We start from the raw sequence: 12,786 nt of genomic DNA on the forward strand, positions 1-12,786 counted from the left end.
TAAAGATTGTAAGGTTATAAACTATAAACTATAAACTATGTCATTGAGGTTGAAAACACATACTTGTGTAGAGAGTTATAACCGTTTTCTTTAGCTAGCTTTTTATGACAGTCAGTCTACCTTTTTTATAGTGCAGTTGAACATTGTAAACCCCCCGCCCCCCCCCCCCCCCCTACTCACACATGCACACACACACACACACACACTCACACACACACATGCACACACACACACACACTCACACACACACACACACACACACACACACACACACTCACACGCGCGCGTGCACACACACACGCACACACATGTATGTGACCTACTTCTGGGGGAAAAGGTCAATGATTGATTGAGTCAGGTTGTAGAGCTTGAAGACGAGGCCCACCCGTGTGAAAACAGCGTGTCCAGGGTCACTCTATGTCTTGGTCACTATAGTACCACTGTTATACCTGTGCACTGGTCCTTTTGTCAACAGCGTTCTGTCGTCAACCCCTTGAAGAGAATTGTGGGTATCAGATCCACATGCCGTTATAGTCGACACACACAGTGTCTACAACCATCACAGTTTATTACACCCCCGGTATAGGGGTGTTTACACCCCCGGTATAGGGGTGTGTATAGGTTTCACTGGATGTGTTTGTTTGTTTGTGTGTTTGTTTGTTTGTGTGTTTGTTTGTGTTCGCAAGTAGATCTCAAGAATGAACGGACCGATCGTCACCAAACTTGGTGAACAGGTTCTATACATTCCTGAGAAGACGGTCCTTACAAAAATTGGGACCAGTCAAACACACGGTTAGGGAGTTATTGGTTATTTCCCTTTGACGGGGGTGTTTTTCCTATCGGAGGAATTTCTTGTTATTGATAAAACCAGTGTTAACAGTGTGTCTCAACACGTCATGCTCACCATGATGGGAAGTTTGTATAGTTCCGTACGCTCACTTCAACGAAGTTAGAGGTTTCCTGCCGTGTTCCTGTTCAACCTTCAAAAAACACTTATGCGAGTTTTATGTCAGGTTTAGAGCGATCTGTTTGTTGACGTATATCCTTGTGAAGGACACAGTCGACCAATAACAGAGCAAGCGTCGTCGACTGAACATTTTTGATCGAAGATGTGTCAAAAGCATCGCCGATCGGGGTTGAAGGCGTTTGAACAGTGATGGCGCTAGTATTTTTTCAAACCGGTACGCAAACTTTTATAATGCAAACAGTCCAGAAATAAACGGTAGGCGAGTCATTGGAACCAGTAAGAGTCCAACTCAGAGTACTGTTGTTGTTTTTTTACCGGCGAAAAAACCCCGGTAGTTCTAAAAATCAACCGGTAGGTCATACCGGCAGCCAATTTTGTTCCGGTATTTTCTCATTTCAACCGGCAAAATATCGGTAATTGCCGGTTAACGCCAATACTGTTGAATCCGCTGCTTCGTCAATCACCAAGCGAGCAGACCTGCACCAAACGAGTGCAAGCGTTACAATTAAAGTCCTACATCCCACAGTTTCAAAATCAAGCAATACCAGTTGTGTACACACTCAAAAAGGTCCCCGGAGACCCTTGGAGACCCCTTGTACGAGGAACGTTTCAGTCTCCGTTTCATTACGAAGTCTTTAGTTCCGGCTGGAGTGTAATTACACCTGACAGATTACTTTGCCTAAGTTGTGGACGGGAGGGCAGCGTAAAAGAGTAACCGTTGTGTAGATCTGTCTCGTCGGTGTGAATATGGCAAGTTATTTAAAGCCGGTAACTTTGTTGGTACGTTGGACAAAGAAACTACATTCGAACACAGCGAGGGGATATTTATGAAAACGGCTTCTGCGACGGGGCGGTTGTTGGACACAGAGGTTATCGACATATGTGACACAAAATAAAAAAGAGAAATGTAAAATCGACATGAATGTCAGGTGCACACACCCCGGCACGGCTTGGCTCGATATAACGGTTGAACTACCTGGCTGCGTTGGATTACGCTGTGTCATCGCATCGCCAGGGAAAGGGAATTTTGAACGTCTTTTGGCCATATGTAATTGCAGTCAATAGCGTGCACAGTCGTGAAGTAAAGTGCGGCTTATTTTCTTCACAGTCTGCGAAAAGGAATTGCAAGTACATCTATATGTTATTACCAACTTGTTTAAATACTCTGTGAGATTAATGACCGGCGCTGCAGCATACGATAGTACTTGCCTGAAACGTCGTTTGAAATGCTCGTATTCATGTTCAGTTTAATTATGATTAAACAAAACTGTGTACAGTCGAACCTGACCTTGCGAAGCACGCTCGAAAGCGAGCACATGCCCATAATAACCACCCCCGAGAATTCCAAACGAGCTTTTTTTCTATATAATTCATCTTTTCATAGCGACCACCTGTCTCTAACGACCAGTTTTGATCGGTCCCTTGGGAGGGGGCGGTAGCTCAGTTGGTAGCGCGCTGGCTTTGTAGCCAGTTGGTCGCTATCAGCGTGGGTTCGATCCCCACGTTCGGCGAGAGATTTATTTCTCGGAGTCAACTTTGTGCAGACTCTCTTCGGTGTCCGAACACCCCCGTGTGCACACAGCGAAAGTCTCAGGGCTTGGAAAACACGAAGACACGCATGCATCATCTCTCGTCTCTGATTATCATGATCGTATTTCGATACTTTGACGAGACAAACCCAATGCTGGTGTGTCGAAGAAGACAGCCACAGCGGGCTTGTTCGAATCAAAGTATCACACCATTATCTTCAGCGTATTACCAATACCTGTCCCAATATAGACCAGTTGGTCTAAGAGGACGTTAAACACTAATAGTCAGTCCCTTGGGGGATCATCATAGACAGGTTCTAATATTGTAAATTAAAACAACAACAAAAACTCGACAGAGTTCTCGATTATCCTCTCATTGTCATCACTCCAAGTTGACAGCGTGTTAATGAGCAGATACAAACTGTCGCTACGAGCGTGAGGCTGGTGCGTGTATTTTGTTTCGTAGGTCGCACACACAGGGTCAAACATCCACACGATTGAAGAGAATTAAACAGTTCCTACTGAACTTCAGAGGACGACAGTGAAAGGACATGTGACCGTCGGGGATGTTATCCAGGCTTTTCTACTGAAACGTATAGTACATCAGATACTTCGTGATTATAGTCAAGAATATTTTCTTGCATGTAATTCGACGATACTGTACTATACTGTGTGTTGAGCTTGATTTCAAAAGAAAGGTCTCTCTCTTTCTCTCTCTCTCTGTCTCTCTCTCTCTCTCTCTCTCTCTCTCTCTCTCTCTCTCACTGACACACACACACACACACACACACACACACACACACACACACACACACACACACACACACACACACCTATCAGGAGATGGGGACTTGCACAACAGTTTACCCCCCGCGGGTTAGGGGGAAGAATTTACCCGATGCTCCCCAGCATGTCGTAAGAGGCGACTAACGGATTCTGTTTCTCTTTTTACCCTAGTTAAGTGTTTCTTGTATAGAATAATTATAGTAAATTTTTGTAAAGATTTTAGTCAAGCAGTATGTAAGAAATGTTAAGTCCTTTGTACTGGAAACTTGCATTCTCCCAGTAAGGTAATACATTGTAGTACGTTGCAAGCCCCTGGAGCAAATTTTTGATTAGTGCTTTTGTGAACAAGAAACAATTGACAAGTGGCTCTATCCCATCTCCCCCCTTTCCCCGTCGCGATATAACATTCGTGGTTGAAAACGACGTTAAACACCAAATAAAGAAAGAAAAGAAAGCACAACAGTTTGTCCATACATCACTGTCAACGTGCCTCCACATCACCCCCAAACCCCCTCCCCCACCGCCTTCCCCATGGTCTGACCCTATGGCCCCTCCCGTTGCGGTTTGACCCCGTCACGTCACTGACTGCAAGCAAACACGTTTTCCTCCGGTCCCATGCTGCCAATTTGAATCTAGTACATGTAGTGATTTCTTGAGCTTCAAGACTTCCTCCGTGTGTACGTGTTTGTCTGGCTGTCTTGTTGGCTTTCTGTCTGTCACTGTGTGCTTCTAGCGCGGCGCTGCTCTCTCACTCTGTGTGTCTGTGTGTATGTGTGTACTCTGTGTGTGTGTGTGTGTGTCTGTCTGTCTGTCTGTCCGTGCGCGCGTGTTTCTTCCACGACTGACGCAACAGTATTAAGGTGTGTGTGTGTGTGTGTGTGTGTGTGTGTGTGTGTGTATGTGCGTGTGTGTGTGTACACCATTTAAACCACATGCCCAGGGTAGGACACACAGGCATTGAAGACTCTGAACATCTATAGCCGCGTAACGGAGCAGGGTCTCACGTAAGGGTTGTGAGGAGGTTCAGTTTACTGTTCAGGTGTACGCAAGGTTTACTCCTCACAGGTAGGCCAGGGCTTCATTCCACTCCACTCCACTCACCTTACTACACCTGTAATACAGTACGCCACGGTGCCCTACCACTATCTCCCCCCCCCCCCCCTCTCTCTCTCTGTCTCCCTCTGTCTCCTGGCTTGTGGCGGGCCAGTCAAGAGAGGCAAGGAGCGTGAACAAAGTGAATGAAATGAGTTTTGAGGATTACCCCTTGGTCCGGGTTCATCAGGATCAGACAAGCTGAGATATCGTGGCCCTCGCCGTATCGAAAAGCAGGTAGACTGTCGATATTCAAGTTGTCAACTGACTCCCCTAGGCCCTTAAATACTACACCCGCCGTTAACCGGAGTCACAACAGCTAGTTCATGGGACAGGTTTTTGTTATGTTCTGTGCTGTTACCAACATCCTGATCTATTGTGAAGTACTAATTACTGCACCAGCAGTCGTGCATTGCGCTCACTCTCAGAGATCTTTTTGTGGCAAAACTCTGACGAAAGCGTTGATATGTAACACCAGTTAAAGAGTCAAGTTTTCAGTCACATTCAAATCCAACACCACCCCCCCCCACTGCCCCCCCCACACACACACACACACACACACACGCACACACAAGTTTAAAGGCACAGTGCAGCTCACAGCCTTCGTTTTGCGTTTTTGTTGCAGCTGAGTGCATTTACAGTTCAAAAATCCTCCTATGGTAGTAAAACAAACCCAAAACTACCCAACGACGACATCTGTGAAGCTCGACAGTTTCTTGTTCACGCGAATGCATAAATTAATCTAGTTATTACGTGGTGTTTGGTCGGAGTTCGATTCAACTGAGTGATTCCGGCCTCCATTTTGTTTTACACAAACTCATGATGACGTCTGACATAGTTTGCTAGTGACGTGTCTTTTTGTGCATGATGTGGTGATCTACCTGATCTAAATTTAGATAAAACAAGAGGCGAAGCCTTCAAGGCTCACGTAAGAAATCGACAAACAGTAACACAAACTCAATCACTCCGTCACACACACACACACACAGTACACACACACACACACACACACACACACACACACACTGCACACACACATACACACACACACACACACACATGCACACACACACACACACACAGAAAGAGCATAGGTGACACTGTGCAAGAAAGCGAGACACTAGATCTAGATCTGTCTGTCTGCATGTAGCCTACTTACATGGACACGACTGCCAAATAGTCTCGGCCCGCTCAAAATAACAATCACCGAGACTTTCAGTAATTCCATCGCGTGACGTCTAACCCTCGTACGTCATAATGTGACGTCAATGTAATATGACGTCTTCAAAAGTTAAAGTTTCTACCACAGACATACACACATACGCACGCACGCACGCACGCACGCACAGACAGACAAAAGTTAGCATCGCATAGGCTACACTTACGTGAGCCAAAAATAGGCCAAGACCAGCCGGGTCCGAGTACGAAATTAATTCGTAAAAAAATCGCAGTTCTTGACTCTTTGGGTGCAAGTCAATGAAACTTGGTAGTTCTTCTAACGGATAGCTGCCTGAGGTATGACTAAAAGCCCCAGGGGCTCCGTGCACCTGGATTTGACAAGTTCAGTACCTTTAAGTCCTGAGGCACACTCATGCAAATCCAACGCACCAGCTCCCCCCCCCCCCCCACACACACACACATAGTGCACACACACACACACACAAGCTCGCGCGCAGAGGGGGGGGGGGGGAGAGAAAAAGGGGAGGGGTGGAAGAGAAGGAAGGGAGGGAGAAAAAGAAAGTCTACTGGTAACGGAGTTTGCTATTCGATTTCCTAAAGTTCACGCTCCCCGTTCGCTCGTAAGCAATATTCAGTGCATTGTGTTGCCTGACGATAATGCTCTCCTGGCGCCAGTCGAATCTTTCAAGTTGTAGATCAAGAGGTTTGTACAGCCTCATGATTTTGTTTCTTTTCAAAGTGAGTACCGTTGGTTGACGAGTCTGAACGTTAGTTCGGGCTGTCAAGCAATACCACAGCGGTTGGTGGTATGACTGAGTTGGTGTGAGCTATACATGTATGTCAGACTTGTTCTTTCTTAACTTCTTTCTAACTTTGTCCCACATTTCCGACGTACACAGGTCGGCATAAGGGAACACAGCTATTTTTATGTCCGTGGGGAAAAATATTCCTTTAACGATCAGTAGTATGGCGCTGTGGGTTGACTTAGTGCATGTTGTGTCTGAAAACGAGAGATATAGGGAGAACGAGAGACAGACAAACAGAGAGGGGGGGGGGGGGGACAGACAGAGATAGAGAGAGAGAGAGAGGGAGAAGAGAGAGAGAGAGAGAGTATCGGTGTGCCGGCAAATTGTCGCCAAGGGGAGAAGAAGTGTTCGATCGTATCTGTCAGTACTTGCCGAACAACGAAAGTCGTCACTTACCATGTTAGTGCTAATCGTAGAGTGAGAGGGTCATTGTAATTAGAGATAAACTCGTAGTGTAGTGTGTGGGCAGCAATGCATTACAACGTATGTATGGTCTTCGCGACACATCACACTAACTAGCCCAAAGTTTGTGTCATCTGCACATGTAGCCATACATTGGAAAGTGTTTAAAACGGCAAACGCATGTATCCGCATGTGTCTCTGGTTGTCCGGTTTCAACAGCAATATATATCGGTCAGATTCATCTCTCTCTGTGCTAGTATGTCAGTATCTTATGGACCGACATTGTTTCTCTTGCCTGGTCGCTAACGTGGCAGTGTCGCAGCACGTGCACCTTGAAAGCCACAAGCAGGCAGGAGGTAAGGGTTGTCCTGATACGTAGTGAGCAGCAGTACAGAATGGCCATGAGAGTATGTCTAGTTTGGTACCAGACATCGGCCGCTTTGCCAAGATGTGTGTATTGGGAATATTGATGTGTGTCAGTGATGTTCCTTACAGCAGAAAGTGGCTTGGAATTATCTTTGTCATTTAAAGGCACACTCAGCTTCACGTAAACCAACAGTTTCTGGTCACAGGCACTGTCAGGCTTTTACACACAGTACAAACACCCTTTTCGTTTAAACACTCACCGCTTGAACATCCTAGGTGCCCTCCGTAAAGAGCAAGCATTTTTCAAAGAATTTATGTCGTGCAGTCAGAACGGATTTACAATGAAACAAATCGGACTCCTCGTTTTGGCGCAAGAACTAACTTTTAAAATCTAAATAGTCAATTGACAGCTTGTTACACAAACATTCTTAAATCACAAAAGAATTCTTTGTTCATCAAGACAAGATCAGTACAATACGAAGTTTTGAAAGTTTGAAAAAAAAGGGAGCCCGGAAGCAGGTCACGCAAGGTCGTGTTTTCCAAGCAGACGAATGTTCTGCGTAGCGCTTGCTTCTTTGAAGCCAACCGCCGCCGATAAGTTTGTGTGACTCGCAGTCGTTTGTTGCATTTTAGATTCAGAGGTACACAATAACGTGATATTGCAGATACAGTGAGTCGCATTGAAATCACAAACTGACGACAAAATTGTGAGAAAAAAAAGGAAAGTGGATTACACGGGTTCACGATGGCTCAGGTGTAAAATAAATCACGAAATCTGGTGTGAGGTTTACGCAAGCTAATTGGCCATTCAAACGTACTGATATCGGCGTGTATCATTTCTGAAGCAAACATCCCGTTGTTTCTTTATATTTTCTCCATTAGGAAGTCGTCACGATGGTCTAATGGTGTGGCGTTTCAAACAATGACGCAATTATAATGTGTAACCAACAGACATTATTGTGTGACGTGTGATGTTGTTTCTTGTTAGACCGTGCAGGCCAGACATGTTTTCTGTTGCAGGCACAACGTTGCCAGACGTGGACGAAAGCGTGAGTGACTGGGAACAAGAGAGCGAGAGCCACGCGCGGTGCGAGCGATGTGGACACTTGAGTGACCGTGCCCCCTCTTCCTCCCCTAGGGCCGGAGGTCCCCCTTCTACTCCCCACTCCGTGGCTATACTTTCTCCAAGGTTCCCAAGCCAGCACCGCCCCTTCGTGGCGGCGTGTATAAAGCCCGTGGCTGCTACTACTTCTCACCCAACGGCTTTCCTTCTTGTCTCTGCTACTGCGGCTGCTACACCACTTCCCATCGCCATCGTCCGCCAGCCATAGCCATCAGCGACCACACCAACGCCGTCCCATTACAGTCGTGAGGCGAAGGAAGTTTTGTGACGCGGTTCAACTTTTCACTTGAACGTCTCACTTACTACTTAGTGGAGTTCCATTGTTGTGAACGTGCCGGTATCATCGGCGGATCTATGCCTCGTGGTGTCTGTGTCCGCGATTCGTGTTTATTGTGTGTGAACCGTCGGCAGACTTTTATCTCGCCTTTCCTCTATAACCCGGTCCTGGTGACAAGCACGACGATAAGCGCGACGATAAGGACTACAGGCCGGTGCTAGGCAATGCCGGCGAGCCCTTGCTACTTTACGCACAGCTTGTCGCTGTGTAGTGAAAGCGTGGTTCGCACGTGGAAAGACTTGCAGCACTGACGCTCTGAGCGCGAGAAAAGTGTTGCTGCCAGCATCGATTGTGAACCGTTTTACATCGTCTGTGTCTTCTTCAGTGTCTGCCCCTCAATTTACCCCCGCTACGACCACGGAGTTTCGCTACTCATCTCCTCCAACGCTCCACCATCCCCCCCGCCGCCCAGTCGCATCAGCATCAGCACACAACTTGCCACTGGTCCCCGCTAAAAAGCTGGGAAAGAAAATAAAACGTGAGAGAGGTGCGTGTTTCAGTTTTGCTGCAAGCCTCCGAGACGAAGTGAGTGAGTGGAGCACGCAATGAAACGCCACTAGTTGCTCCCGCGGCCCGGGGTCTCTGGCAAGAGTTTACCTTTGGAAGGCAACCAACTGTTGATTGCTAGCGTCCCGTGCGGGAGGGACGCCGGGGGGAACACACACGCCGCAGGCTTTTATTGATTCAAGTTGTGTCTGCCGCCGGCGGCCGGACAGCGGGGAGGAGGCAACAGTGAGCCCTAGGGAGGAAAAGCCTCTTTCCCTGTCTCGGGGTGGCTGACCTCCTGCTTCCAGCGCTCACCGGCCTCTCTCAGTGTCCAGTCAGATAGACTGTGGAGAACACACTCTCTGGTCAAGCTCGACCTCGGCCAGATACCGAGACCCAGACTTCAAACTCACTCGCCTTTCTTCGACGAGCTGCTACTTCCGTCGTAGCACTGATCGTAACAGTTGAGTCGCTGACCGTAAGCAGAACGACAGTAGCTAACAGAAAACTCATATGTTGCATGTCGCCGGAACAGCAAAGTTGAAATTTGATCCAAGAAAATTATTCCTCGGTTTATGACATCTCTTCCCAAACCTTGTATAACGGATGCAACTGTAATTTGTGTAACTAGTGAAAACACTTTTGCTGTCTGTTGACATCAAAGCTATTGTGTAAAAATCAGAGACTTTGCTCATCGTCGTGATAGTGGTCAACTACATTCCCTTGGACGTAGTTAAAAGGAACATCAGCAACTGGAGTATTCTTCGGCTGGAACTTCAAGCTCATATTTCTGTGGATTGTGGAGCACCGTATCTGTGAACCAACGAGGTCGCTACAACGAGGATAGATTCAGTACTCTGTAAGTCTGTGTGCAATAAAACTTGTTCTTTTAACAGCAAGCAACTGAAACCGACTTCTTTGACTTCAAAACTAGCACATAATACGTATTTGGGTAGGGCAGCATGAACGTTGAAAGCGTTCTTTGACAGAACAGAACAAAAATAACGATTCAAATTTAAGTAAAAATAAAAAGGAAAAGTGCTTATATAATTAAAACGCCTACAAACCTACAGATTTTGTGCGTCACAGCAAGATCATTTTTCTTTGACCATAACAGTACGGACCCTGTGAAAGCGGACAATATCCCTTAAAAAGCTTAATAAAACAGTTCGTTAGGTTTCTTTGAACTGGTCAGCATTGTCAAAAAACTTTCGTCTTTAAACCAAAGAACGGACCTTGAAAGCTGCGTCCCATCAGAATCAGTGAAGACGTCCTGCTCACAGCAGTACCCCGCGGTGAGCTCAGCTTACAGTCGCCAAGTTGTTGGTGAAGACTCGCAGGAGTCAGTGTCGGTGTGTTGGATTGAGTGGCCTGACGTGTAGACAACGATGTTGAAGCTAGGAGTGAAGTACGGTGTACGTGAACTGCTGAGCACGGTGCAGGCAGTGTGTCTGCTGACGGTCGTGCTGGCCGAGCCCTTCTACCAGCGGCGGGACCACCTGGACCAGACCCGCTACCTCAGTGCGCACAACGACAACGTCGTTAAGGACAGGAACGACGCTGAGGTAAGCCTGCTAGACGAGTACACATGTTCTAGTCTCGAGCATTGCTTCCATAGGATTTTTGTCCTCATTTTTGTATTTGTTGGTTAGTAGGTAGGTCTTTTGGGTGATGTTTTGCTTGTTTTGTGACTTGTTTCTTTGTGAGCGTGCTGTTATTTCGCTGCCTCTCTTCTCCGTCTACAGTTTAACCGTCTCTTTTTTTTTAACCACTCCGTTACGAATCTCATTTTTGTCATCACCGTAGTCAAATAGTCAGTCATACTGTCAATTCTGTCAATAGTTTCATGTCATGTATTTTGAATAACATTTTGTTTCAATCAAATAATCAGTCAACGATGTACGCAGCTCAAGCTAAAAGGCTAAAAGATGAAGAAGACAGAGTAGATGTTTATCTTATCAAAACATGATCTCGGATTTCCTATTATATATATATATAAATATATATCTGGTAGCACACCATCAAACTATGTTAAGTCCTTTGTACTGGAAACTTGCATTCTCCCAGTAAGGTCATATAGTGTACTATGTTGCAAGCCCCTGGAGCAATTTTTTTATTAGTGCTTTTGTGAAAAAGAAACAATTAACAAGTGGCTCTATCCCATCTTCCCCCCTTTCCCCGTCGCGATATAACCTTCGTGGTTGAAAACGACGTTAAACACCAAATAAAGAAAGACAGAACCATCAAACGTCACATCCAAATGCCAGTGTCATGGACATCACTGTGAGGCGTCTTGTGAAAGACCTGGCTTTGGAAGCTTGTAACAAAATCAATGCTATTGAACAGTTGTCCGGTAACAAAAAATGGAGGCTCTTCGTATGACGTATTTGTTGGAGTCGTACTTTTTTACATTTAGTCAAGTTTTGATTTCTTCGTTGATGTTACAGCAACGGCGTAATGGGAACATTTCGAGATTTATAGTATATATACTATATATATGCAGGCAATTTGCTGGAGGTATTTTCGCAAGTCGTTTTCAAAATAAGATAAAATTGTCAACGACGACAATATAAACATGACATGCGTAAATTTTGAAGCTGTGAGTGTTCGTTTGTTAAAATACAATATCTGAACAATTTTTGACTTGATTTTATTCTGATATTTTGCACACTAAAATACCGCATACATATATATATATATCTATATATATACGACTAGTGTCTGTGTGTCTGTTCGCGATGCACGGCCAAAGTTCTCGGTCGATCTTTTTCAAATTTGGAGACCGTATTCCGCTACACCCCGGACACAACCTCATCGATGAGATATATTCAACACGTGCTCTCAGCGCGCAGCGCTGAACCGATTTTGGTTTTTCTGTTGATCCACTATATATATCCATTCCTAGTAACTCTTCCTTATCTTCTCCAGTGTTTTGTTTTGCGCGTTTATCTCCCTTCCTTCGTGTGGCGTCAATCCATATTCCCGTTACTACGTTACTATTTTTAGAAGGTCACTGCACGTTACTATTTTTAGATCTCCCTTCCTTCGTGTGGCGTCAATCCATATTCCCGTTACTACGTTACTATTTTAAGAAGGTCACTGCACGTTACTATTTTTAGATCTCCCTTCCTTCGTGCGCAGCCTGGTATTCGGCTCTACTTCTTCCCGGCGAAGCCGGTACCCGGCGAAGCGGGTAATCATCTAGTATATATATATATATACATGTATATTAATATATAAATCGATGGAGCACAACCAGCTATGATTATATGCGTGCTCTTAAAACAATATGAGAAGAGTTAGGGGACAATTACAATGTACAAACATTTTGAAAAAGGAAAATATAATAAAGAAGAAGAAAAACAACAACACAAAACCAACCAACCAACCAATCAAAAACACTAAAGTGTAACTTCAATGATTCAAGTAGGTAAAGTAGACTGCGTGGATAGTCCATAAGCCCTGTCACCGTTGCCTAACGTGTTAGACAGCTGTTCGTTGTGTCTCTCTTGCATCATCTTTGCAATCGGTAAAAAGTGCACACACTTTTATCTTTTATCGTCACCGCCCAAACCGCATCGTTGTAGTGACACAGCTGCGGCGTAATATTTAGCATTGCCGATGCTGTTGCTTTAAACGTTGGTTTCCTTCTCATTCAATTTTGTTTTACGGATCTATGAAAGCTCTTCAATTTATTTGTAGATTTATGTCTG

At 45.4% G+C, this 12,786-nt stretch overlaps 1 protein-coding gene across 1 annotated transcript in view; it reads left to right on the plus strand.

The window, feature by feature from the left end:
• LOC138982725 (matrix metalloproteinase-21-like) overlaps positions 1 to 12,786 on the plus strand; it is an 81,448-nt gene that overhangs the window by 3,951 nt on the left and 64,711 nt on the right. Inside the window, exon 2 of the mRNA XM_070356048.1 lies at positions 8,148 to 10,638. Within this exon, the coding sequence (XP_070212149.1) occupies positions 10,462 to 10,638 (177 nt within the window). The 5' untranslated portion in view covers positions 8,148 to 10,461. The remainder of the gene's footprint in view (positions 1 to 8,147; positions 10,639 to 12,786) is intronic.

Source organism: Littorina saxatilis, linkage group LG12 (genome assembly GCF_037325665.1).
Source record: "Littorina saxatilis isolate snail1 linkage group LG12, US_GU_Lsax_2.0, whole genome shotgun sequence".
Taxonomy (NCBI): Eukaryota; Metazoa; Mollusca; class Gastropoda; order Littorinimorpha; family Littorinidae; genus Littorina; species Littorina saxatilis.